This window comes from Pelophylax lessonae, assembly GCF_965119305.1.
Source record: "Pelophylax lessonae genome assembly, chromosome: 4".
Lineage (NCBI taxonomy): Eukaryota > Metazoa > Chordata > Amphibia > Anura > Ranidae > Pelophylax > Pelophylax lessonae.
In genome coordinates this window covers 297,429,194-297,456,719 of record NC_138771.1, presented here as the reverse complement: position 1 = coordinate 297,456,719, position 27,526 = coordinate 297,429,194, and the positions used below count along the sequence as shown (strand labels likewise).

Sequence of the window (27,526 nt, the reverse complement as noted above, 5' to 3'; positions counted from 1 at the left end):
TCTGCTAATGCAGAGGTCTCAAAAAGAGATATGGCGGGTCTGTTAAGACTTCTGATATCTCAAAGACCCCCCTTCCCCAAAGGGATCCCCCTCCATCTGTTTTTAGTGGACTGGATCGGATGCAGGCGGGTGTAAATGGACACATGTCCATTTACATCAGCCTCTCCATAGAAAACAATCAGTGGCCAGATTGGGCCTGCCTGAAAAATGGACAGGCAGACCCAATTGGTCTGCTCGTGTGAAAAGGGCCTAAGACCTTGTTCACACCGGGCATACACAGCGTACCTTCACAGGGATGCACAGGTGTTCCATGCATCTCTGTGCAGGCAGTCCCATTGATGTAATTTGGAATGTAGCAACTGCACGAACAGAGCCGTTGCTCCCAATTTGACATCTATGTAGGTCATGTCCCTGAGCTCACACTGTCTGTGTTTGGGGTCATGCACCAACACCCACATGGATGTCAGATTGGGAACAGCAGCCATGCCTGTGCAGCTGTTGCATCCCAGTTGACATAAATGGGACTTCCTGTACGGGGATGCACGGAACACCTGTGCATCTCTGTGCAGGTAAACCTGGCCCTCCATGGGCGTACACTTTAGTATGCCACATGTGAGTGATGCTTTAGTAGTAATTTAGCAGGAATTTTGTAAGATAATGTTGTGTTTATGTGCACTATTCATGATTTTAGTGTATTTTTTGTGAATATAGTGTAGCACCCTCCTAGGTAGGTTCTAGGAAAAACATATATGTGGCCCTATCTGCTTATCAGGGGGGCCTGATTCAGTTAGTGAGGCTGTCATGTGTTTCCAGGTGTGGTCTGTTGAGTCTGGGGAGTTTCCCCACTGTGTCCAATGAGAGGGCTCTTATTGGACAGTGGAGGAAACCTGGCCAATAGTGCACCAGGGCTTATAGCTGTCTCAGTGGGCAGGGTTTTCCGCAATGCACCCTGGGATCCGATATAAGCCTGAGGGGAGCATGTGACAGGGGGTCTTTGGCGGGAAGTAGAGTCCCAGGAGGAGGCTGACGGCTGTCTCTCCTCCTGTCAGAGCAAGTGAGGGTGTCCTGGGCAGTCGGCCTAGAGGACCGGAGGTTGAGCTGGGCTGCAGGAAGGATCCAAAGTGCTGTGGACTGAGTGGAGCTGCTGGGCAGAAGTTTCCTGGAAAAATAGTGTTGTGAGTATTTAAAACTGCCCAGGGATCTGCCTAGGAGAGGGGGCCACTCCAGAGAATCTGCCTAGGAGAGGGGGCCACTCCAGAAGGTCAAAGGTATCTGGGAGCCAGCTAACCAGTAGAAGAGGCTTAGAGAAAGGGGGTGCCTGTGTCTAAGCCCTGAAGATAATTGAGAGAAAGGGGGCGCCGGTGTGGGCCCTGAAGTGTTCAGCAGTGCAGCAGAGTATACATGTAGCTACCTCAGCAAGAGTGCTTAAGGGAGCTCAAAGAGGACTTCTTTAGTCAGAAAGTAGTCACAAGTCAGTTCAGCATTACCAGGCATCTGGCCAGCGTTGTCTAGCGTCAAGCCAGTGTTGATAGGCAAGTCAGGGCCAAATAGCGTTTTTCAAGTGTCCCCGCTAAATTGTGCATAGTTCAGTTCAGGGAGTATCCCACTCATCCCTTCTCCTATTCAAAATAAATACAAAAACCCAAAGATACTGGACTGGTCATTGTCTCAGTGCTCACACTTGGAGAAACATGCTTAACCACTTAAGCCCCCGAAGATTTTACCCCCTTCCTGACCAGGGTTTTTTTTGCGATTTTTTACTGTGTGACTTTAACGGACAATTGCGCGGTCGTACGACGCTGTACCTAAACGAATTTCACGTCCTTTTTTTCCCACAAACAGAGCTTTCTTTTGGTGGTATTTGATCACCTGTGCGATTTTTTGATCATGCGCTATAAACAAAAAAAGAGCGTAAATTTTGCAAAAATAACAATATTTTTCACTTTTTTTATATGAAATTCCCCCCCAAAAAAATGTAAAAATCAAAATCTTTTAACATTTTCGGCCAATTTGTTTTATGCTACATATGTTTGGTAAAAAAATCACAAAAAACGTATTTTGATTGGTTTGCGCAAAAGTTATCGCGTTTACTAACAAAGGGAAAGATTTTTGTCATTTTTGGTGTTTTTTTTTTTAACGAGTAATGGCGGCGATCTGCAATTTTTTTTGCGGTACTGCAACATTGCGGCGGACAGATCGGACCCTTGACTGACATTTTTGACACTTTTGGGGGTACCAGTGACATTACTGCAGTAATCAGTGCTATACATATGCACTGTTACTGTAAAAATGACACTGGCAGGGAAGGGGTTAACTGTATTGGAGAGGGAGGGGTTAAGTGTGTCCTAGGGGCGTGTTTCTAACTGTGATGGGACAAGTCTCTAATTGTAAAAACAGAGATCAACGGTTCTACATAGTAGAACCGTCTGATCTCCATTTTTACACAGGGGAGAATGACAGGCGGCTTGTTTACATAAGCCGCCCGCCTTTCTCCCACTCTACCGACGATCGTAGTGTGACCGGCGGACATCGGGTCCGCCAGTCACACGCGCGGACTCCTCTGTGAACGAGCCGGGGCGGGCAGGCGCTCACTCGCTATTGGCTCAAAAGCCGGTCACAGGCTAGCGACGTAGATCTACGTCACTCTGCCTGGCCGGGGCTGACTGCCGCAGTAAATATACTGTGCGCAGTCGGCAAGCGGTTAAATGTGCTGTTGTTGCTAGCAGTAACCCAGGGGGACCCATAACCAGAAAAACGGCTGGGAATTACGATGAATAGCAATACGATGAACATTTGCACAATTATTGCGGGGCCCATAAAATCAGTAGCACTTTTATTTACTCTAAAGGTCATGTGCTTTCAGAAAATGCATGGTTTGGGGGTCTTTTCAAATTCTGAAAGTTGTAAGTGAAAAATGGTAACCTCTGGAGTAAATTGTTTTTATTTACAGCATTGCGTACCTTCTGTTTTCACCATTTCACAAAAACGTTAAATTTAAAATGTACAAATATTTGATATTTATTAATTCAATATAGGTTTACTTTTTATATTAAGTAGGAATTTAGCAGGAATTTTGTACATTTTGCCATGTATGAATCCATCTAATTAATGATTTTGGTGTATTTTTAGTTGAAACAATTGGTTTGATAAATATTTGCACAAATATCGCGGTGCCTTAAAAACCAGTAGTGCCTTTTTTTTATTCTACCGGCCATGTGCTTTCAGAAAATATATGGTTTGGGGTGGGGGGGTCTTCTACAAACTGAAAGCTGTAAGTGAAAAAAAAGGAACCTCCAGATTTTCAGAGAAATTTTTGCGTACGTCTCATTTTCACTATTTCTCAAAAAGGCACAATTTAAAATGTAAAAAAATATTTGTTATTTATCACCTCAATACAGGTTTAGCTTTTATATTTAGAAGGAACTCAGCAGGAATTTTGTAAAACTTGCTGTGTTTGTATCTGCTAATAAGGATTTTAGTGCATTTGTAGTGAAAATAATGTTTCGTTAAACATTTGCGCAAATATCGTGGGGCCTTAAAAATCAGTAGCACCTTCCATTTATTCTACTGGCCCTTTGCTTTCAGAAAATGTATAGTTTGGGGGTCTTTGAAAAACTCTGAAAGTTAAAAATAAAAAATGAAAACCTCCAGATTTTTAGAGAAATTTGATTATTTATAGTTTTGTGTATGTTCAGTTTTCACCATTTTGCAAAAAGGTGCAATTTATCATTTACAAATATTTGTTATTTATTAACTCAATACAGGTTAAGCTTTTAAATTTAGAAGGAATTTAGCAGGAATTTTGTAAAATGTGCTGTGTTTGTATCGGCTAATTATGATTTAAGTGTATTTTTTGTGAAAATCTTGATTTGGTAAACATTCAGTAGCACCTTCCTTTTATTCTACTTGTCCTATGCTTTCAGAAAATATATGGTTGGGGGGTCTTTAACAAACTCTGAAAGCTGTAAGGGAACAATGTAAACCTTCAGATTTTTAGAGAAATGTGGTTATTTACATTTTTGCGTACATTCAATTTTCACCATTTCGCAAAAAGACGTAATTTAAAAATGACAAATATTTGTTATTTATTAACTCAACACAGGATACACTTTTATATTTAGTAGGAATTTAGCAGGAATTTTGTAAAATATGCTTTGTATCTGCTAAAAATGATTTTAGAGAATTGTTAGCAAATATATTGTTTTGATAAACATTTATGCAAATATCGCAGGGCATTAAAACCAGTAGCACTTTTTCCTTATTCTACAGGTCATGTGCTTTCAGAAAATATATGGTTTGGGGTTCTTAAACAAACTCTAAACGATATAAGGGAACAATAAAAACCTCTAGATTTTTATAGAAATTTGGATATTTTCATTTTTGCGTATCTTTGATTTTCACCATTTCGCAAAAGGGCGCAATCTAAAATTTACAAATAGTGTTTTTTTTAACTCAATACAGGTTAGCTTTTATATTTAGTAGAAATTTTGTAAAATGGGCTGTGTTTTTATCTGCTTATAATGTTTTTTAGTGTATTTTTAGCGAAAATATTGTTTTGCTAAACATTTGCGCAAATGACACAGCTGTTGGACTTTTTGTATTGGACTTTTTGGGTTACACAGAGCACTTCGGCACTTTTATTTAAATATTGCACAATAATTTATTATTTATTTGTATACGTTTTTATAATCATATGCACTGATTTGTTATATGTGATGCGTAGGAGCATATTAGACATGGATGCACTTTATATGTGATGTTTAGGAGGACTTAAACACGGATGCACTTTATATATAGGAACTTTGCACTGCTAGAGTTGTGGATTTTTATCTTCAATTTTTAGCTTTATTGTTTTCCCTTGTGGACGTGTAGCAGCTGCACTTCCCTGAATTTATTTAATAATATTTACACATTAATTGGCACGAGTGTTAACAATTTTATAATATGATAATATACCACTAGGTGGTGTTGATTTCAGTGTCATTAAAAGGCATTACATGAAAGGGTATTACACTGTAGGTCACTATGTTAACATGTAACATGGTTTTAGGAATAAATTGCTGTGAATTATGGCTCTACAGTAGGTTTTTTTATATACCTATTTTTTTCTAAGCTTAATTGTTATATTAAAGTTGATTATTTGTGAAAACAAGATCATTGGAGTAATATTTAAATATTTTATAGGCATTTATTTTTTAAAGTGTTGAGTTATGTAATTGCATTTTTGTAAAAGTGAGATACCAACATCTAATGCCGATCTTGGGTATGTAGAAACGTAAAATTTAACGTCTCAAACCATTATTGGCAATTAATGAGGGAGATCCCAATTCAACAAATATAAAACAGAGGTGGGGTATTTAGGGCTCCAAAAAGATGGCGACAGGCACGTTTCCTGATGAAATGAGGCTGCACATCTGCCTTTTCTAATGTCACTACCAGTTCATCTTGGGTCGCACATTTGGCTGTTGAAATACATGCCGCTTTTGGAGTATACGGCAAGCGCGCATTGAGGCTGTATATGTTGGTGCTGACTTATAGCACTAATAAATGTAAGTGCACAATACTTTATTATTGGCTTTAGTTTTAAATAAACATACTGCTGCATGATGATGCTCTTTTATACTCTTCCTGGGTCTGTTTTTTAAATGATGTATGAGAGAGAGAGAGAGAGAGAGAGATATCTGGAGAAAATTCTGGGCTTTAGAGCTGATATTACCACAGGATCTCCTGTGGAGCACAGTGTAAGGAGTGTTCAAAACAACACACATTTTTTTCATCACGGTGATTGGATTGCTTTGTGAAGATTTTGTTACAGTGTTTGGGACTTTCACAAGATTGGAATGTTTCATTTATGTTTTTTATTATGATATATGATTTTTGGTTTTTGATTGAGTAGTGCCATAACTTTCCTTTTTTTCATTAAACTCTGTTATATAACAGAGTGTGCATACTCACAAAGTCACTAAAGCATTAATTTTGTGGAAATATACCTGGTTGATCCTGCCTTAAGCTGTCCCTGTCATCTTTTCTGTGCCTCTATTGCAGCCTGGGATAATGTAAACCAGCTGTGCTCATCTAATGAGCATGCTCCAGTTTCAGTTGCCTTCTAAGCTCTTAATTTCCTCCTGTTTCTTACATGTGCAGCCCATATTACTATGAAATACACATGTGGGCATTTACACAATGGTAAATGACACTCCCCTCCTTCCTCCTCCATGTCCTCCAATTGTAAAACACCATGGGTGTGGGATATAATATGCTGATTGATTATATTCACTAAGAAACTTACAGAAAAGCCGAATATAAATAAGTATTAAATATATCAAACTCAATTGTGAATACCTGTGAAGTAAAAAAAAGAGACTTGGATACAGATGCCATCTGTACAAAATAAAAGCTAGTGTCATATTTGACTCTGCCTATGCCACATTAATGCACATAAAATACACATTTGATGTTAAATAAAGATTGATAGGGAGCTGTAAAACTGTTTTTTTTTATATTTATAATTTGTTTAGAATTCTGAATCAGGGCTGGGCAGATCCTTCCCAATCATGGTTGTACAGACACAGACTCACACTGTAGGGAACATATATATCAGCAGAGTAATAGAAGCCTCCCCCAAGGATCTTTCTCTGCAGATGTCAAAGAACAGGGAAAGATCATAAGACCACACAACAGTGCTCCAGGTATAAGGTACCTTGAGCATTTTTAAAAAAAACAAAATACAGTGGCATGATATATATATATTATTTATATGAATGAATTATGGCGATTAACACTTCTCTAGTATCACTACAAGCATTTTTATTTTTGGGCGACCATTTGTTTATTCATATAGTATGTGAGTGGTGCTCACCTGTTTCTTATAAAGCAGTCACATTTTCTTTTTCTGTTTACAGACATTGATCTTGGAATGCTGTTCTGAAGCTCAGGGTTTGCTTTCTTCTGCCTCTGATCCACAATCGGTAACTCAGGTTAGACTCTCATTTATATTTTTCATTCTAAATATCTTCATAAAATTAATGCCACAAAACAAATGCTGCATAATTCTACATGGTACACATTCTATAATTTAATTATTTACTGTTTATCATAAATTTACTTAGTGTCTCTCATTCTGTACTCCTTTCAGTTTGGTGGGTATTGCAGCAAAATTTGGCTTTGCGATATTAATCTTCTTAAGTGAGAAAATGGATGTGATGCTTGCCTATGACAAGAAAAATGATTCTCTCACAGCTATAATTTCCTTCATTTCACAGGCTCCATTTGACATCACTTTGCCATCATTAATCAGGCTGGAGAGAGTCTTTGACCTGACTCACGGCTGTATGTTAATGAAGGGAAGCCTGTTAGATTGGGTAGTGTCACAGTTTACCTGAGCTATACTATGTTGTCACTTTTACTTATTTTGTTACCATTTTCTGATATGTGATATGTTAAAAAATATTTGCTATTTTTTATTGTGTTAGATTTTTCCTCTGTATAGCAAAATATATCATTTGATGTTGCATTGCCTGCGGTAAAGTATCTGATAAAATCAATCTTTTTGTTTCCCTTTAATTTCTAAAACCAAAAATAAAATTTTCAAACTGTAAAAAGTTATAATAAAGAAATAAAATGTGTTTGTGTAATGTGGTAGTACTTGAAGCAAACTTTTCATGCACCACTATTGTACAAAAAACTGTCTGCAGTTTGTATCGCTGCCAGGGGTGTTCAAAAGGTTGGAGCAATATTTTTTTCCTAAGAAGATTTAAACCACATGAATACAAGGTAACACTTATATGCACTCCAAAACTGGTATAGTTTGTTTCAGCCTTTATCACTGTAAATTTTGCTGGACAGCTTGGACTAAATGTAGAGAAAAAGATATAATAAAACATGGTAAGTAAACAAGGGATCAATATTTTGAATTCTATCATTACAGGTATTAACCTTATAACATTGTAGAAAAAAACTATCACGGACAGTACTAAATGAAAAAAAAAAACTAAAAAAAGGAAACATGCAGTGGCTCTGTTTCTATTGCTTCCAAGAGATTATGGTGAGATCACCATGCCTCTAAGAAGTGCTGTGCACTCAAATGACACATTACTGTGCTCCAGCCCATTGCAGGAGGGTGTTCTCACATGAAACACAGTGATGTCCCAGAAGTGTTGGAAGATAGTACAAGCTAAGTATTTATTTTCTAGCCAACCTTTATATTGTATTTTTTTATATTGTATATATAATCTGTTTGTATTTGGCTGGTGGGGGACTTTTAATAAAGATTTTTATGTTATTTTAAGTGATCCAGGAGCATACAAATGTGGAGACCCCAATTTGCAAAGGGTGCATTTCAGCTCTGAAGTCAGAGATCTGGTATGCCTCCACCACCTCTCAATGTGGGCCTGTGTGCCTAACTCCACTATAAATATCATCTACCTATAGAATCTGAAATTTTAGGATAGTGCTCTGCTTTTTGGAGCTCTAAGCAAATAATTGCACATTGGATGCCCTAGGTTCTGGGCTACTGGTACACTGGAAAAAATAAATGTATCAAGACAGCAACAGTAAATCAGCTGAATATGTCATTTATGAAGTTCCAACAGGCATTTAATGTGACCTATATATAAAAACTTGAATGCACCTCAAAGCACTGCAAAATTTCCCCCTGCCGATGGTCAAACAAGTTCATCCAGGCTAGCTAAAACAGATTGGAAGACAGAAGGAAAAATTGCTGCACACAGGAAACCAGCCACTATATGGGGCTTAATCATATGAATAAGCCCTGTAGGCAGGGCGAAACACGTCAAAGGAGCATAGGCAGGAGGAGTTCAGGCCATAAGGCCATATCTTTACCTCTCCATATAGTGGCTGGGCTCTGGTGTGAATAACTTCTGTCTTCCAAATAGGCATTTCATACTAATGTTGGCTTATTTGAAAATCTTTTTTTTTTTTTGTATAAAGAAAAGACATGTAAATGTTCTTTAGCAAGCAATTAATAAAAGTGTACTTAATAAAAATCTGTAGTGGCTGAGTCATAGTAGAGCTCCTTTAAAAGTCCTTAATAAAATCCATACTAATTTTCTTCTAGCAATAGATATAATGTATCAAAAATTGTTCATAAAAGTAGTTGTAATGTAGATAAGATAAAAAGTAACTCACTTGTCTTCAGCAATATCCAAGGGTTAAAAAGAATCCCTAAGAAATTACGCAATATACAATCCTCTTGGGTTATATAATAACAATATGTGCAGCGCTAACAAACAATATGAATTATTAGGTGACACAAATAATAAAATTAGTGCCAAAAAAACATGTGATCGAAATGCAAGGAGAATTACTGTGATATTAAGCAATAAACAAACATATTAATTATTATTGGTGTCCAAAAAAACATATATGAAAAAACAAAAGTCCATGCAAAAAAAAGGAGCGACCAAAACAGTGTCCAAACAGATTCCTTAATTGTGATATAAAGTTCAAGAATTCAAGGAGCCACAAGTCCCAGCAGGTAGGTATAGTTTTCACATAAACCAGGGATATTGAAGAGACACCCGTGTAAAGATCACCAAAGGAGCGAATTAGCAGCTTACCAGAGCAAGTTGGTCACCCAAATTAATAGGTAAACCTTTTTAGGCTTAATAGTAATACCAAAACAAACCACAGGATGTCACTTCACTAGTGCCAGGCAGCTCAGATCCGATATCCAATTAGCATGTATGAAAAAACGATGACAGGGGCATAGTGTAACTCCATAAAACACAATCCATTTATTAAACCATAAAAGTATCAAACTCACATTTCAGAAGCACATCATAAGCGTTTAAAATCAAATGCAAGGATCAAGGGAAAGCGACATCTCCTTAAGCATAGCAGATCGTAAAAGCCAGCTGTTGGGGGTGTGGTTGAGTCACATCTGACTCGCCCGACCGGTTTCGTCATACGTTTGATGTCATCAGGGGCGTGGGTTAACTGTAAGTTCACAAGAATCAAAGGATCTGTAATGTGTAAAACAGCTGGCTGTTGTAATACATTGAAACAGTTTCCCCTTAATAAATCTGCCTGATTTTTGGTTCAGTGGTATGCAGAAAGGCAGGTGCCCCAGCCTCAGTACACTGCTCACACACTCACACAGCAGTCAGCAAGAATGCTGGCCAGGGCACCTACCTCCCTGCATGCCACTGCAGCAAGTATCAGGCAGATTTATAAGTTGACCCTGTGTTTTTAGGTTAGTTACTTTCTATTTTATCTACAATACAACTCATTTTACAAATATTTTATGATACATTATGTCTGTTGAGGTCTACTATTAGAGGTATTTTGATATAAATAAAAAATAAAATAGAAGATAGTTATAAAACTACTGCTAGCTCTGCAAAGAACAACTGACACAGCAGTTGAAATATATGCATTCAGAACTTTAAATGAAAAAAAAGTCTTGATAAAGTTGCGAAGAACAGCTATTCAAATGAGATACACCTCAATGAAGATAATTAATTACTTTTAAAGAGTTAATAAACTGATAAATTATTGATGTACTGCTGTTTAATTTCTACTAAGACAAAGCTGCTTGCAGTGCATTTTTAACATATACATCAAATGCACCTGTTTCTGTGATTAAAGAACACTTTAAAATTAATGAGCTACCTCTTTTTTGCAGACCAGCAAAATACTTGATCGTATTAACTTTGTTTTGATTTTGATAAGAGGTCTTCTATCAATTGGTTTATATGAAGCACAATGGCAAGGAATTGTTATCTAATAAAATGTAGAACTGCTTGCTGCATCATCTATTATATATTGCTACAGCTATAATAATGTGATAATTAGAGTGTGTATGTGGTTTGATGTAATATGGTGTATGTATAGCCATACATAGGAGATGGTATGCTAAAGGCAAATAGGCTGTTTACTTTCAAGGGGAATTGCCCCAGAGCTTAGTACGGAGGTTTCACTTTGCAAAGAATGCCCAGTCATGTTAAAGAAAAATAAATAAAATCTGCATTTTTGCTTGTAGATAATTGGATGATGGAAGGCAGCAGAGCTTAATCTCATTCATTAGGCTCTTGGGCAAAGTCCCTCTAAAAAGTACCTTGCATGTACCTTGCTGATACAATAGCCTCTTTGCCTTTAGTAATCATCCCCCTAGTATTTAGTATAATATTTCATTTTAGATTGAGTAAGGAAGCGTTAAACCCCCTTCCAGGTGTTCTAAAGGTGATAAGATACAAACAACTAGAGTATCAACTGCTTGTACCCCAAACAACATTGGTTAGAGAGAAAGAATATACCCCTTGGGACTTTAACGCAGCTTACAACATAGTACACATTTGTTAATATAAAAAAGAATATACTTTATTGTACAAAAAATTCCTAAAATCATCATATATGTACTAGAAACCTATGTGGTAGCTCTGGCAAAGCCATAAACATGATCCCCCATATTGGAATAATTTATCCATTCATCCATACAAAAGCATGGAATAACAGTCAAACAAATGCATTTAACAGCCCCTACACATTTCAACCATTCCAATTTAAGATCTTCTTCAGGGCGTCTTGAGAAGAGGGAGATCTAAACCTTTAAATTAAGAAACACATTTGCTTGTCACAGCATCCCTAAAAATAGTGATATTCACCATGGAGCCCTGAGCTGTGGTGTCTTTGGGGGGTACACGGGTGATCACATGAACATCCCAACATTGGTGGAGGGGGGAGGGGGGATCAGAATGGACCGCAAAGACTCAAAGAAAGGCAACATTATACTAAAGAGAGGGGGGAGGCAGAGGCAAAGGTTCCTTATTTGAAGGATTGTTTTGTTTAATAATATGTTGAAGAAGGTAACAATGAGGAAATAAATCTCCCCTCAATTGTATGGAGGTCCCCTTTGGGATCCACCAAAATTAAGCCTCCATTCCCCTGGAAATATCCACCACAGACAGTGGTGACAATGGTCACAGAACAAATAAAGAGGGTAAATATTCCCAGAGGAGATGCAGACTATAGAAAAAAATCTCAGCATATGGTTTAACACTTCTTCACTCTATTGAAAACTAAAAACATTTTACATTTTAATTACAACAACCTCAGTACACCAGAGAAAATTGTACAGTATTTGATAGAAATTTTCAGTTTATTCAGTTATAATGTCTAGGTAAGTAAATGTACAGTATTTCTCTGAGATGGAGACCTTAATGTCATCTGCCCCTCCTCTACCCCTTTGGCCAATCAGAAAATAACTGGTCATTATTGAAAAAAATTCAAGGTTTCTCCTGAGTAACGGAGGTGCAGGAGCAAGCAATACTTGGGTCTAGTGCACACAGGGAAAGTAGACTGAGCACCTTCCAAAAGAGGATGCTGTGCATTATATGTAGCATAGGCTACAAAAGGGAATTCCAGATTCCCCACTGGCCACACAAAGGTGGCATCTGGATACTTCATTTGACCCAAGCTTGCCCAAAGTAAGTGTTTAAACTAATCGTAGTGGTTATCTTTAAAGAGACATGGTCTCAAACCCTCAGTTTCAACAAATATCTTCTAATAAAACTATATGTGAATTTAACATATTTTATGCATTTAGTATACCAGTAAAATTCTCCCTTGTGAAGACAAGAGCGGGACAATTTTGGTTGCGACACTCTATAGTATTCCCTTTTACTCCTCCCCTGAATGCTACGTAAAAGGTTATGTAGGGAGGTGAAGGGAGGGGCAGAGGAGCTAGGCCAGCAAAAAAATTATTAGACACTCCCAGTGGAGGACAGGGCTAAGACATGCAAGGATGGAGGGGGATGTGCTTGGAGATTGATTCCTCTGGAGAAGAAAAGTTTTCTAGAAAGCTCAAAGGCACATTGCAAGTCAATAAAAAATAATTTATTTAAAGGAAACATTTTGTGAAGGATTTTTTGCATTTTTACCTTCCATTTTTTTAAGTTTGGGAAAAGCTTTTGTACATAATGCACAAAGTGCAGGGGTCAGAATTGTATAACACTGTGTACCAGGTGGTGCAGTGGTCAAGGGTATGTAATGTACAGGCCAGCATGCATTAAATAGAGTGTAAGGGTCAAATTCGCTCAATACACATCTCCCCTCTAGCACACATCCTTTCCCCACTCAGTAAATCTCTCTTCCCTGCTCCAGGACACATTTCTCTCACCCCCTTTTCAGTGCACATCTTCCCCCCAATATACATATCTCCCAGTACACATCTCTCCCACCTTCCTCCAGTACACATTATTCCACAATAAATCAGTGCATAGCCTTTATTACCCTATGGTCTCAGTTTTGTAGACTTCAGATATCATGGTGTAGTGAAGTTTAAGATAAAAACATTGATAGTAATCACAGTGTTGTGGACCTGGGGCACCCTGCAAGAGTTGCAAGGCATGTGCTCTGGATGCCTGACCCTAACAATATCTTTAAAATGTAATATGTAATCCTTACAATATACAACAAAAGGTATCTTTATTTCAGTTGTGATTTCAGTATAGTACATATGGTGCATCCAGAAAGTATTTACAGCGCTTCACTCAATGAGCACAGTGGCCTCCATCAACTGTAAATGGAAAAAGTTTGGCACCACCAGGACTCTCCCTAGAGCAGGTTGCCGGGCAAACTCCGCAATCGGGGGAGAAGGGCCTTAGTCAGGTAGGTGACCAAGAACCCAATGGTCACTCTGACAGAGCTCCACCAATTAGGCCTGTATGGTAGAGTGGCCAAACAGAAGCCACTCCTCAGTAAAAGGCACAAGACAGTCTGCCTGGAGTTTGCCAAAAGGCACCTGAAGGACTCGCAGACCAAGAGAAACCAAATGCTCTGGTCTGATGAAACAAAGATTGAACTTTTTGGCCTGAATGGCAAGCGTCATGTCTGGAGGAAACCAGGCATCGCTCATCACCTGGTCAATACCATCCCTACAGTGAAGCATTGTGGTGGAAGCATCATGCTGTGGGGATGTTTTTCAGTGACAGGAACTGGAAGACTAGTGTGAATAGAGGGGAAGATGAATGCAACAATGTACAGAGACATCCTTGATGAAAACCTGCTCCAGAGCACTCTAGACCTCATCTTCCAACAAGACAACGACCATAAGCACACAGCCAAGATAACAAAGGAGCCACTAGGAGACAACTCTGTGAATGTCCTTGAGTGGCCCAGCCAGAACCCAGCCTTGAACCCAATTGAACATCTCTGGAGAGAACGAAAAATGGCTGTGAACTGATGCTCCCCATCCAACCTGATGGAGCTTGAGAGATCCTGCAAAGAGTAATGGGAGAAACTGCTCAAAAATAGGTGTGCTCAGCTTGTAGCATCATACTCAAAAAGACTTGAGGCTGTAATTGGTGCCAAAGGTGCTTCAACATAGTATTGATACATTCATACATTTGCAAAAATTTCAAACAAACTTCTTTCACATTGTCATTATGGGGTATTGTATAATTTTGAGGGAAATAATGAATTCAATCTATTTTGGAATAAGGCTGTAACATAACAAAATTTGGAAAAAGTGAAGCGCTGTGAATACTTTCCACATGCGCTGTACATCTCCTCCTGATAATCAGTTCCAACTTGTTGGTGTTTTTTTTTTATTTAGCCAGATGTAGTCTAAAAATACTCTTCATAACAAAGCAGCAACTACCGAAAGAGGAAAAAGGAGAGTAAGAAATGAAGACAGCTGTGCCCTCCTCAAAACTATTCATGCTCGGATTCCATAATGCTATGTATCTATCGTTTCCTAAAATAATAAAAAAACATTCTGGGGGAGGCTGTTAGCTTTGTATGTACCTAATTCATGGGTTCCAAAGATTCACAAATGTTTCCTGTCTTATCATTCACTGTGCTAGCTAGTTTTCATGTAACATCATCTAAGAAACTTTATTTTTAGAGAGGTCAGTAATTACTCCTGGGGACTTCCAGGGCTAGTCTATTGTTTTCAGCATTTAGTTAAGATAATTAAAACATTTTCCCCTGTGCAAAAAGATAATTACAAACCATACATAGAAACATAGTTTTTGAAACATCATTACATGACAAGTTTATTTGTATTAAGATCACATTTAGTGTATATAAAAAAAGTTTGAAATACTTTAATTCCCTCTTTATTGTTATACTTACGTGATTATCTCCAGTACTTTGTTTACTGGTTATTATTACTTCTTAACTAACCCTTTTAAATTGGGATTAATACTGATTATCAGGTCAAAAAAGTGAGGAGAGAAAAAAGGGAAAGAAAGAAAGTTGGTTTAGAAATGTGATATAATGTATTCCTACAACAAACTTTTCAGTGCAGAGTTTATTGTGGTATGTGATACCACAGTGTTAACTTTCTGTACAAATGTTGTATTCAGATTTTTTTTTTCTAGTTTTGACATTTATGACATTGACAATGATAATCTCCTTTTATTGGAGATTGGAAGATCTCATAGCTCTGTCTGTCTTTTTATTGCCATCCATATTTTGTTAATGTTTTTAATTACCTCCTTATGTATATACAGTATGTGTGTGTATAATATGTTTTAGCTTTTATTTAAGGGTAACCTTATGAAAGTTATAGATATATGTTTCAAAGATTCTGTTTGGAAACTTATACTTGAATAAAAAAAACTACCACATACACTATATTGTCAATGGGATGCCTGCCTTTATACATACATGAACTTTAATTGCATCCCAGTCTTAGTCCGTAGGGTTCAACATTGAATTGGCCCACCCTTTGCAGCTATAACAGCTTAATTTCTTCTGGGAAGGCTGTCCACAAGTTTTAGGAGTGTGTCTATGGGAATATTTGACCATTCTTCCAGAAGCTCATTTGTGAGGTTAGGCACTGATGTGAATATGTGGAGATGTGAATATAGTGGTCATCATGCATCAGCAAGGTCCCTCCCAGCTGAAATATTGTGACAGCCAGGTGTTTTTTATATTCTGTCCAAGCTCTTGTGCAGAAGCACAAACAAGGTTGTAAAGTAACAGTAACAAAGTGGTCAGAGCAAGAAATGTAGAAGATGAGAAATACATTATGTCTACTTTTCTTCTATGCAGATGATGTCCAGTACCATTCTGAACTGGCAAAAACAACTGGTGTACCCATCTACAGTCCAGAGAAGGTTTTTTTTGGACATGATCTTGAAGGAAGCCAATGAGGGCTAAGTCAAAAAGTGATATACCTGTATTTGGCTCTAATAAAAGGCAGTTTGTCCACCAAAGGGCAGGAGTATTGCATATGAAAAATGTCTGCAGACAACAGGAAAGAATAGTTGAGATTTACTGCAATTTGGGGCTGCATTTCTGCAAATGGAATAAGGAATAACATCCTCACCATTGAGATGTATCTGCAGATTCTTTTTTTTTTTTTTTTTTTACTTGCAAAACAAAGTTTATTGAGGTACACAACATAATAACATGGTACAACAGTGTCCAAGATAAAGCAAAACAGAGGGACAACGTAAGTCTGTAGAGGGCAAATAATGAACGGCAAGGAACATATTTAAATATACATCATACAATACGGCATTCGCAATGCCGAGACTGAGAATGAGATGAGGGAACTACAGAGCAATACGCCAAAGAGATCGTCCAAGAGCCATCCCATACCAAGCAATGAGGGGCACTCAGCAGCCAATGGACACTAGAACCCTAGGGGCAAACACGGGTATTAATCAACAGATGTGCGGGAGATTTCCATCCATCATCCCCAGACCTTGTCATATTTGGATGGGCAACCTCTATGGTGATAGATCAGTTTCTTATATGGGAGGATCGAGTTAACCTCTGATAGCCAAGTCCGAAAGGTGGGGGGCTGTGCATGCATCCACAATTTAGCTATGAGCCTACGGGCATAAAAAAAGGGTTTCCTGGAGAAATACAGTCATAAATTTGTAAATATCGTCATCAGGAAAGAGACCTAAAATACATATCTTGGGGTCTAGCTGGAGCGGGGAACCCATATGGTCGTGCAGGAACGTTATCATTTGGAGCCAAAAGGATTGAATGGTGGGACATGTCCACAGCATATGAAAGAAGGTACCAGGGTGCGTACGGCACCAGGATCTGCAGATTCTTTTCAATCATGCAATACCATGAGGAAGGCATGTGATCGATCATACTCATTCTGCAGCATGACAATGACCCCAACCATATGGCCAAAACAAAAAGAACTATCTTAAGCATTTTTTCACATACTGCTATTTGCACCTTCAGTATTCTATCACAACATAGGAGAAAAGAATAGAATTTTATTGTATACTTGCCTCAGTTGACTGTCACAAACCGCTTTGCCGTAGTCATTCCTTATTTAAAGCGGAGCTCCAGGCTCCTTTAGAAAAAAAATGAAAAGTCAACAGCTACAAATACTGTAGCTACTGAATTTTAATATTAGGACACTTACATGTTCACAAATTTAGCGGTGTCTTCCCCTGAGCTGATTTTTCAATCAGCTCTCGGGTGCTGCCACCACCATCCTGGCTAAGAGAAACTGGCAGTGAAGCCTTCTGGCTTCACAGCTGGCTCCCTACTGCACATGCTCAAAGCGCGCTGCACTTTGTGAATGGCTCGGCAGGAGAGCCACTACAGCGAAGTCAGCCAGAAGTGGGAGTGGGTACCAGCCACTATTTCCCCCCTGAAAGGGGCCAAATGTGGCAGTGGAGGGGGGGGAGAAGGCAAACAAGCAGAGCTTCCCCTTTTGGGTGGAGCTCCACTTTAACTTATTACTCTGATGGGTCTATGGAATAACATTTGTGAAGGTGGTGTTTCCAGTCGTTTGGAGATATGAAGCTTTTCTAAACCCAAAAACAAAAATGTAATATATTGCAGCTTACCAGTCTTTAGATGTAGTGGTGTTTTAACCTTCCAGTAAGATCATTACCACATGCAGCTCTCGGCCACTAGCTCCAAACAGGACAAGCATTCACCTGACTCCAGTTCGTGTGCTTTGTTCTCTATTCTCTGAGTGTCATGATGCAGCTTCATCCTTAACCCCATTACCCCCATTACTTGTTTTCAGCAAAAACATGATTATAGTTTAGATGTGGATACAGTTTGATTTAAAGAATATGTAACCCAGCATTTCATATTCCTAATATGTGTCTGAGAACACTTGGTCAGTTCTCTGGCTATGCTGGGAACTCAGCCTGCTTTCCTCCAATGATCAAACTTCTGCTGATGCCCCCTGATCCGCACAGTTATTCACTGGGAAGTCCAGTGTGATGCTGTTTCTCCTCCCCCAGCTCTTATGCAGCTGAGAACAGATAATATCTATAAAGAAATATTTAATTTCTATTTCACTTCTATTGTTTTTTTACATTATTTAACTCTTTAGGGGCTAATTCATGAAAACTGCTGAAAAGGAGCACACATTTGAAACACTTGGGCAGAGTAACAAATCTAAATTCTAGTTTATGTGTTCCATAAAATGAAAAGTTTTACTTGATTGGATGCTAAAGACAAAGATTTTTATTATGTGTTTATTTTCTTTTTTTAGTTTATTACATTTTTTTTGTCTGCTCTAGCTCTAGGCATCGGTTTTGCATGGCTTCTAAATGATGTAGCATGCAAACATTTTTTAATCAGCATTCTTTCACACTACCTGCATTGAGGCAAATGGGCATGTTATAGCAATGCATGGTAGCACACTGTGCACATGCTGGTGCATTGCTGTGCAATTATAATTAATGCAAGTGCACTGTGTGCACCAAAACACATAATGTGTGTTAAATATGGACAGAGAGAATAGGGACTTTAAAGGTGCTAATTATCACACAATTGTTAAAATTTACCCATTTCTTTTATTTCAGTTAAAAAGTTTTCTTGTCTCAAAAACAGTAATCATAGACAATTTCATTTTGGAATAATTTTTAGATTGTAAGCTCTAACGAGCAGGGCCCTCTGATTCCTTTTATTCCAAATTGTATTGTAACTGTAATGTCTGCCTTCATTTTGTTAAGCGCTGCGCAATCTGTTGGCGCTATATAAATCCTGTATAATAATAATAATAACAGATTTAATTCGCACATTCCATTTTACAGCAGATGCGACAATCTCGACATGTTTCGCCAAATTTTTTCAGCTTCCTCAGGAGTTTATGCATCAAGCTGAACTGTATGACAAACTATCTATGAAACAATATATACAAATAAAAATGTTTGTTGCAGTAAGCAATGCCTCAATGCAAAAAAATACATGCACTATGGTGGTCAGGTGTGAACAGTCCCTTATAATCCTATTACACCATTGCGCTGCAGTAGGATGTGTTAACACAACACATGGCAGCATATGTTGCCTGCATCAGTGCGATGAAGTGACATTTTTTTTTAATGGTATACAAATGCACCTTGCCAGTGGTGCACGGTGCTTCCAGTAACGGTACATGTACCTTTTTGGTGCGTTAGCCGGAACACTCTAGTGAATGGGCTGCCTTAACACAATGCATGTTAATGCATGTGCATTCATTTACTGCAATTATACTTTTTTTAGTTGGTGTACAAGAGCTTTTTTGCTAACTGTTGTATTTCCTGGACCATGTTCAGCTTTATTCTTATTCAGTGCTTGCCAGTTCACCAGAAGTGTGAGCGGCACTAGTACCGACACTCTGCTCCATACGAGCACCCTGCAGTTCCTGCACCTCAGCAAATCCAGAATAGGGTCGGGTACGCCTGATCCTAGAAGAGACCCGTATACTGACCCTGATTCTGCCAGTGAGTCTTCCTCATCGCTCTCATCTGACATGGTCAGTATGCTGTAGGCCTCTTCACTACTGTACCACCGTTTGGACATTTTAGCAACTAAATTTACAGGTACAGTAGTGTGACTCACAAAAAAGCACATGGTTGTCAAGGACTATTTCAAACGCTACCAAAAAACTGCTAGTGCTAGCAGGGATCAGGCCTGACTCTGCTAACGCAGCGGTTTTGTGTGTTGTGTTTTTTGGAAGTGACAGTAATCTATTGATTACTGAACTTGCCTGGGTGGGCTGGGCGGAGGGGCTAAACGCAGGTGCTGGCAGGTGTGGTGACCGATCCTGCTAATGCTGCGTTTTGGTAACCCTAAACTATTGGGGATGCTAGTATAGTTCTGATCAGATCAAAGATATTGATCCGTTCACATACTATACTAGTAATGGAGGTGTATGTGTTTGTATGTGTGTGCATGTGGTAATCAAGGGGTTAACTAATATTTTTAACTATGCGGCGGGGATCTGCGCTGTCCTAGACTGACGCTAACGCTAACTAATGTCACCTGTGACACTAATAATAGTGATCAGAAAAAAACTCTATAAAAGTGACACTGTGACATGGCAATGAAGGGGTTAACTGGGGGTGATCAGGGGGTTAAATCTTTATTGGGGGGGTGGCGGGTATCCTAAGCCTACTTGGGACAGAAACTAACTCGCTAGCTGTAACTGAAGTCACAATCACACTAATACAGAAATACAGAAAACCACTATATTACCTGTATATTGTTGATATGTTCTTCTATTCTGATGTGCAGGGGCCTTGTGGTTCTGCCCACATACTGTAATTGCACGGACATTCCAGTACATATGTAACATGTGTACTGTTACAAGAGATCAATTCTCGTATTTTATATTCCCTGCCGGTAACTCTGGACTTAAATTACAGTTTTTTTCTTGGTTGTTTTTTGCTTCTCTTACAAGCCAAACAGGTTTGGCACCTAAAGAATCCCTTAATATCAGGGCATAAGTTGAACCCTTTAGGGGGGGTCTATTACGTTATGGACCAATTTGTTTCTTTAATTCGGCGCCTTCCTATAAATTACCTTAGGACCTTTTGGAAGGATTTTTTTCAAGATTTTATCCGATTTAAGTACATTCCAATGCTTTTTTTATCACTTTTTCCAATCCCTTGTATTGTCTTGAGTAATCCGTAATAAAGGCCAACTCCATATTTTTGTTATTGCCTTTGTCCTTTTCCTTAAGTAAGGTCTCTCTATCCATATTCCTTATTTGTGTTTTATTTTTTATAATTATTTTCTGTTATATCCCTTTTCCAAAAATCTGTCCATCAGTGTATTGGCCTGTTCTTCATAATCCTTCAGATTAGTACAATTTCTACATATTCTTAACAATTGTCCCTTTGGTATGTTGCCTATCCATTTGGGATGGTGGCAACTGTACTAAAAACAGATGGCACATATACAAAATTGAATTACAACCCAAGAAAAGGATATGAGAAGAAGCTGAGAACCTATGTGCAAAAAGGAAAAGACAAAGGATTTCTTAACAAAAAAGAAGCAAAATATCTGATCCCAGAGGCAGCCAAGACACCTGTCATCTACTACGTACCGAAAGTAAATAAGAACCAACAAGCACCCCAGGAAGGCCTATAATAAGCGGAGTAGAATCACTGTTTTCCAGATTGGGAGAGTACCTAGATTGTTTTTTAAAACCAGTAGTCAAAGAGGGAAAATCCTATCTAAGAGACAGCAGAGAACTCCTATTGGAAATTAAAGATTTTAAAATTGAAGAGGGGGACATACTGGTGACCATAGATGTAAATTCACTATATACAAATATAGTGCAAGATGATGGACTCAAGGGAGTGGAATGGACCTTACATAAAAACATGGATTTAAAATAAGCACAAATAGAATACATCATTGAGGGCCTTAAGTTAGCTATGACCAGCAATTATTTCTGGTACCAGGGAAGCTACTACGTACAAACAAAAGGGGTTGCAATGGGCGCAAAGTATGCTCCCAGTGAAACTAATCTGTTTCTAAACAAGTGGGAGGAAGAACAGATTTATCGCCAGCCAAGATGGGAAATAAAACTTTACCGGAGGTATATAGATGACATTTTAATGGAATGGAAAGGAACGAAGGATTCCTGGAAGAATTTTTTTAAAGACATTAACCAGAACACATATGGAATCAGTTTCACAGGAGAGTGGAGTTACACGGAGGTAAATTTTTTGGATCTTAAATTATTTAAAATGAGTGACAGACTAGGAACAAAAACTTTTTTTAAAAAATACAGATAGGAATGGGTACATACCAACTAACAGTTGCCACCATCCCAAATGGATAGGCAACATACCAAAAAGGGACAATTGTTAAGAATACGTAGAAATTGTAATAATCTGGAGGATTATGAAGAACAGGTCAATACACTGATGGACAGATTTTTGGAAAAGGGATATAACAGAAAAGAATTAGAAAATATTAAAACACATATAAGGAATATGGATAGAGAGACCTTACTTAAGGAAAAGGACAAAGGCAATAACAAAAATATGGAGTAGGCCTTTATTACGGATTACTCAAAACAATACAAGGGATTGGAAAAAGTGATAAAAAAAAAAGCATTGGAATGTACTTAAATCCGATAAAATCTTGAAAAAATCCTTCCAAAAGGTCCTAAGTTCATTTATAAGAAGGAACCGAATTTAAGAAACAAATTGGTCCATAATGTAATAGGCCCCCTCTAAAGATATCAACATATGCCCTGATAGAAAGGGATTCTTTAGGTGCCAAATCTGTCTGGCTTGTAAGAGAAGCAAAAAACAACCAAGAAAAAAAACAGTCATTTAAGTCCAGAGTTACCTGCAGGGAATATAAAATACGAGAATTGATCTCTTGTAACAGTACACATGTTACATATGTACTGGAATGTCTGTGCAATTACAGTATGTGGACAGAACCACAAGGCCCCTGCACATCAGATTAGAAGACCCTATCAACAATATTAAGAAAGGGTTCCACAAACATAGTGTGTCGTTGCATCTTAAGGAACATCATTCACGGGATTCAGGAGGCATGATTTTTTACGCGATAGACCGGATAAAAGATCACTGGAGGGGGACAAAAAGAATAAAAGTGTCCCAAAATGAGACAAAATTGATTTTTCTACTGAATACGATCGAGCCGGAGGGTTTAAATATAGAGATCGATTTAGATTATTTTCTGAGTAACCCGTAAGCCAACCCCAGTCCTATAGATTTGTTTTCATAGCTGGCTTGTAACAGTAGAGCCCTAAAATCCAAACATGTATTAGACCACCCACCCCCAATTCTGTCTTTGAGGGGTATTCTTTGCATACATGTTTCTTGCAAATTCTGTTTTTTGCACACACTGTAGGATATAGATCTTAGATATGGAGTTTTTCCCTTGCAGATAAAATATATAACAAAAGACACAACTCCTATCATTAGAAGGCCCATTTAACATTGGTATGGAGGGCTTGCTATAAATTATTCATTCTCAAAATATTAATAAATGTACCCCCATCGTAATATGTATTTTTAAAGATATATATATATATATATATAATTTATAGGGAGCATTCCATACCATATTTTAAAATATTAATATATGTACCCCCACCACATCAAGTCTCCTCATATTAGTATACAATTGCGTGTACCCTTGTCACTTTGACGCTTTTTCAATATATACACATCCCCTTCTTTTATATATATTTTTTATATTTTATATTTTTATACCTTTTTTTCTAAATTTCTATATATTTTTATCTTTATTTGATAATTTTTTATATATCTCCCCCCCCCCATACCACACAAAACAAAAACCCTCCTGCACACACATCCCTGTGTTCATATTTTTACTTCCCCATCCCAACATGAGGTCATGACTCCCCCTTTTGCACACTTCATAATAATAAAAAATATATACTTCATACAAGGTCCTGCACATGCTTTTATATAATGATATAGGATTTTATTTCTAATATGTTTTCAATATTTTTAATGTAATTTAATTATATATGGATTATGTAACATTGTTTTTTTATATATGTCAATAAAGAAATGATTTTATGGCTTAGGACACTTACACCACCGTTAACAAAGCAACCCAATATTTTTATATGTAAACGGGCTACCTCAATTATAGGTCAAAACAATGCCTATAGCATCTATCATTTATACCCGGCAGTAAATACATATGGGGCAGATTGGAATATAATATGGCTGTCGTTAACGTGCAATGCCAAACAAAATTGGATACGAGTCCCCACATATTGAAAAAACAAAGAACGTTAGTATAATAATTGGGCATTCCCAGAGCAACATATTTATATGGCAATTAGTCTCCAATATGGCCAGTTACGTGAAGGGGTTACCTAGTAAGGTGGGTTGTATTAATACAGCAGAGGTGAGGCAATATGGCGCCGCTCCTGATGACGTCATTCTGACAAAACGCGTAGGGCGGGACATTCAGCGTCATTGCGTCACTCTTGTTTGAGGTGGTTGAAGGCAGTGGAACGCATGGAACCGGACATCCGCAACATTGAACAGCGTTAACCATTCTGTGAGTGGATATTGTTTTTTTATATTAGAAAAAGCGCCCATAGTGTAGTATGTTCAGAAGTTTATTATACTACTCTCCCATCCTATGAGCTGTGAAGCCATAGGAGGCCGTTAAGACAAACCGGGAAGACCAGAGGGATACCCTTACTGCAAATAAGGCTGTGTACCCCTGCAGGGGTAAGGAATTGCGGTGAGTGCATGACTATAGGGGGATAGCACTTGCACGAGCCTTCTATGCACTAAGGAAAGGAACAAGTCACTTTAGCCATTGGTGTATATCTGCAATTACTACAAGATCACGGGGAAGAACCCCAATTGGATTTATGCCCTTTATTTATGAATTGTGAACTGTTCCAATCAATGTCACCAATTTTGGGAAAGACATTAGAAATTTCTGATGGACTTTTTTAGGAGTGTCACAATCATTGTAATATGAGATTATATGTACTGATACTTTATATTGCTTTTGTTGCACATTTTTTGCACAGTAAATTATAATTTGGGTCACCCACGTAGGGTTACTTATCTCAGCACTTTAGCCAAATATTTGTTTATATATCTGTGGATTGCATAACTGGCACCTTGAAAGATCCTGCATTATTAATTAATTCACTGGAAAAGTGTTCATTTAAAACATATATTTATTACCTGCACACCACTCCCTCTAGTGGTGTCAAAGAGAAAACAAGTCTCAGCACTGTGTGTCTGCACTTATATTTATTGCACTTCTGGCACACTTTTAAAACAATAGAAACACATTTAAACACATAAAAGATACTGAGAGACAGAGCAAGAGCAATGGAAAACACAAAAATATTTAATTAACAACGATTTAATTAGTAAAATAATACAAATAGGTCTTACAGAAAAAAAAAGCAATATACCGGGACCGCAAAAACTGAACCACGATATAACGGGGGTTTACTGTATATGATTTGTATTTGAGTATATATGTTTACAAACAACACTAGGAATATATTCAGCACTTTATATGTACACAACACAATACATTCCTAACAACACCATTTTTTACTGATACATAGAGCAGCGCCTACCCCACACTCTCTCTACATACTATCCAGATATCCCTAGGGAAATATAAGGGTGGCAGCAAACTCTCAGGTTGTCTCCTTTTAACGCATTGTGATTTAATTTCCTCACATACCTTTTCCACCATCTTATAAATATTTTCCAGTGTGCGGGAAGCTTTTCTAGTTTTTCCTAAAAATCTGTGCTGTGTCTTCAAGTTTGTTGCCTTTTCTGGTGCCCAGGCACTGAAAAGGTACCACACAATGTTTCTGTAGTTGGATGGGACAAACTTCCAAAGTTTTCTGCAGGGAAAAATTCTACTTTGTGTCTCAATGTTTGCGGCCTAAGTGCCCAGGGACTGTAAAGGCGCTGCACAATGTTTCCACAGCTAGACATCAGCTACCAAATTTTTATTGATTGCTGCAGTGTACCTCCTGCTTTGTGTCATAAAATATATGGCCTATTGAATGGCAGGAAGGATGCTATGGTTTAAATATTATATAACTAACATAACTATAAATAAATAATAAAATTAGGCACATCAGACACTTGAGTTGGCAAAATAAGGCCGCGGCCGTTTATTACTGGTTTAAGAACAATAAATAAACATATCAAAGTAATTAACATCACAAACAACCCAGTCATCACAACTCGGGTTGTATCAACCACATAATATATTTAAATGAATTTATCCATAAATTAAATCAGAAAATAACATCGTCCCCCTCAAATTATAGAGGTGACCTTACCACATAATAATTATGGCCGCAACGAACAAAAGGGAGTGAGGGAGGGGAAAATTGGGATCAGAGGATTTTCAAAACAGATTGACCCTCACAGTCTTGGGCAGCTGATTAAATAGCCCCAAAAGCTGATTTGAGCGGGCTTTTGGGGCGGGAAAAACGAGCGGGAAGGACTCCCATTCATTTTTAAAAATAGAGGTAAGCCTAAACTACTTAGATACCTGTCTAAAACTACCTAGCTACTAAAGGAAGCGGAAATTTGAAGCGGGAAAAGGTGCTGACTTAGCTTAGGAGTCAAAAGGTCAAGTTCCCAATGCCTCGGAATATCCTATACTAAAACCCTTACCTATTACTAATAAATTGAATATTACTTAGCTAAATTAACCCCTTCCGCCATCCCATAAGAAAAGGGGGGGGGCTAAATGCCCCCCCTTTTCCCAAATTTCATTGCTTTCAATCAAACCCATACATGAAGTCTATATTTTGAATATTTTTGGGATACATGAATGGGATAGGGGTTTGGGGAATGTAGGGCTGTGGGTTATTTGTGCACTCTGTTTTGAAATTTTCATAAGTTTTTAAGACAATGCAGTAGTGTGGTACTGCAAAAAAAGAAGCTCATAAACTATACTTAGGGTCTCCAAAATTTGTAAACAAAGGGCCATTTTACTTCCCTTCAGACATTAAAGGGGCCGAACTGTGGCCATTGGGAGTAGAAAGTGCCCTGGCACTGGTAACAATGTCAGCGTGCGGAATAAAGTCCCATCGCTGTTGTCAGTGAGCAGAATAGTGTCCTAAGGGCCGGATAAAGGCAAGCAAAGGGCCACATCCTGTCCCCGGGCCGCATTTTGGAGACCACTGAACTATACTAATAATTTATTTGCCACTGACCAGTTTGTATGAAGCTAGAGGCTTTTGCTTTCCTTATTTTTTTAAGCGTGAACTTTCCTATAGCTTTTTTTAGATCTGTTGTGGCTGCTACATCTATTGGTTTATTCATACATATTACCGCTTGATAAAATAAAAATCAGGTGTCATAGCCAAAACTACTAAAAATTGTTACTGCTGTTGTATTTAAGCCAAGAAAAATCCAAAAGTTAAAGTGGTTCTAAAGGCATAGGTTTTTTATTTATTTTTATTTTAGTGCATTCCATGCATTAGGATAAAAAAACCTTCAGTGTGCAGCAGCCCCCTTCAGCCCTCCTAATACTTACCCAAACCCTATCTCTATCCAGTGATGTGCATGAGTGCTTCGGCCCTCCTGATTGGCTGAGACACAGCAGCTGCACCATTGGCTCCCGCTGCCATCAATCAAAGTAATTTAGCCAATGAGGAAAGAGAAGGGGCAGAGCCGAACAGCGGTTCACTTTCTGAATGGACACAGAGCTGCGGCTCAAGAGCCCCCATAGCAAGCTGCTTGCCATGGGGGCACTCGACAGAAAGGAGGGGCCAGGAGCGCAGGCAAGGGACCGAAAAAGAGGCTGCTCTGTTCAA

At 38.2% G+C, this 27,526-nt stretch overlaps 1 protein-coding gene across 1 annotated transcript in view; it reads left to right on the top strand.

Moving 5' to 3' along the window:
* CFAP54 (cilia and flagella associated protein 54) overlaps positions 1-7,635 on the top strand; it is a 616,124-nt gene extending 608,489 nt beyond the window's left edge. The window contains exons 68-69 of the mRNA XM_082253561.1: positions 6,903-6,977; positions 7,263-7,635. Coding sequence (XP_082109687.1) covers positions 6,903-6,977; positions 7,263-7,382 — 195 coding nt within the window. The 3' untranslated portion in view covers positions 7,383-7,635. The remainder of the gene's footprint in view (positions 1-6,902; positions 6,978-7,262) is intronic.
* The last annotated feature ends 19,891 nt before the right edge of the window (positions 7,636-27,526 follow it).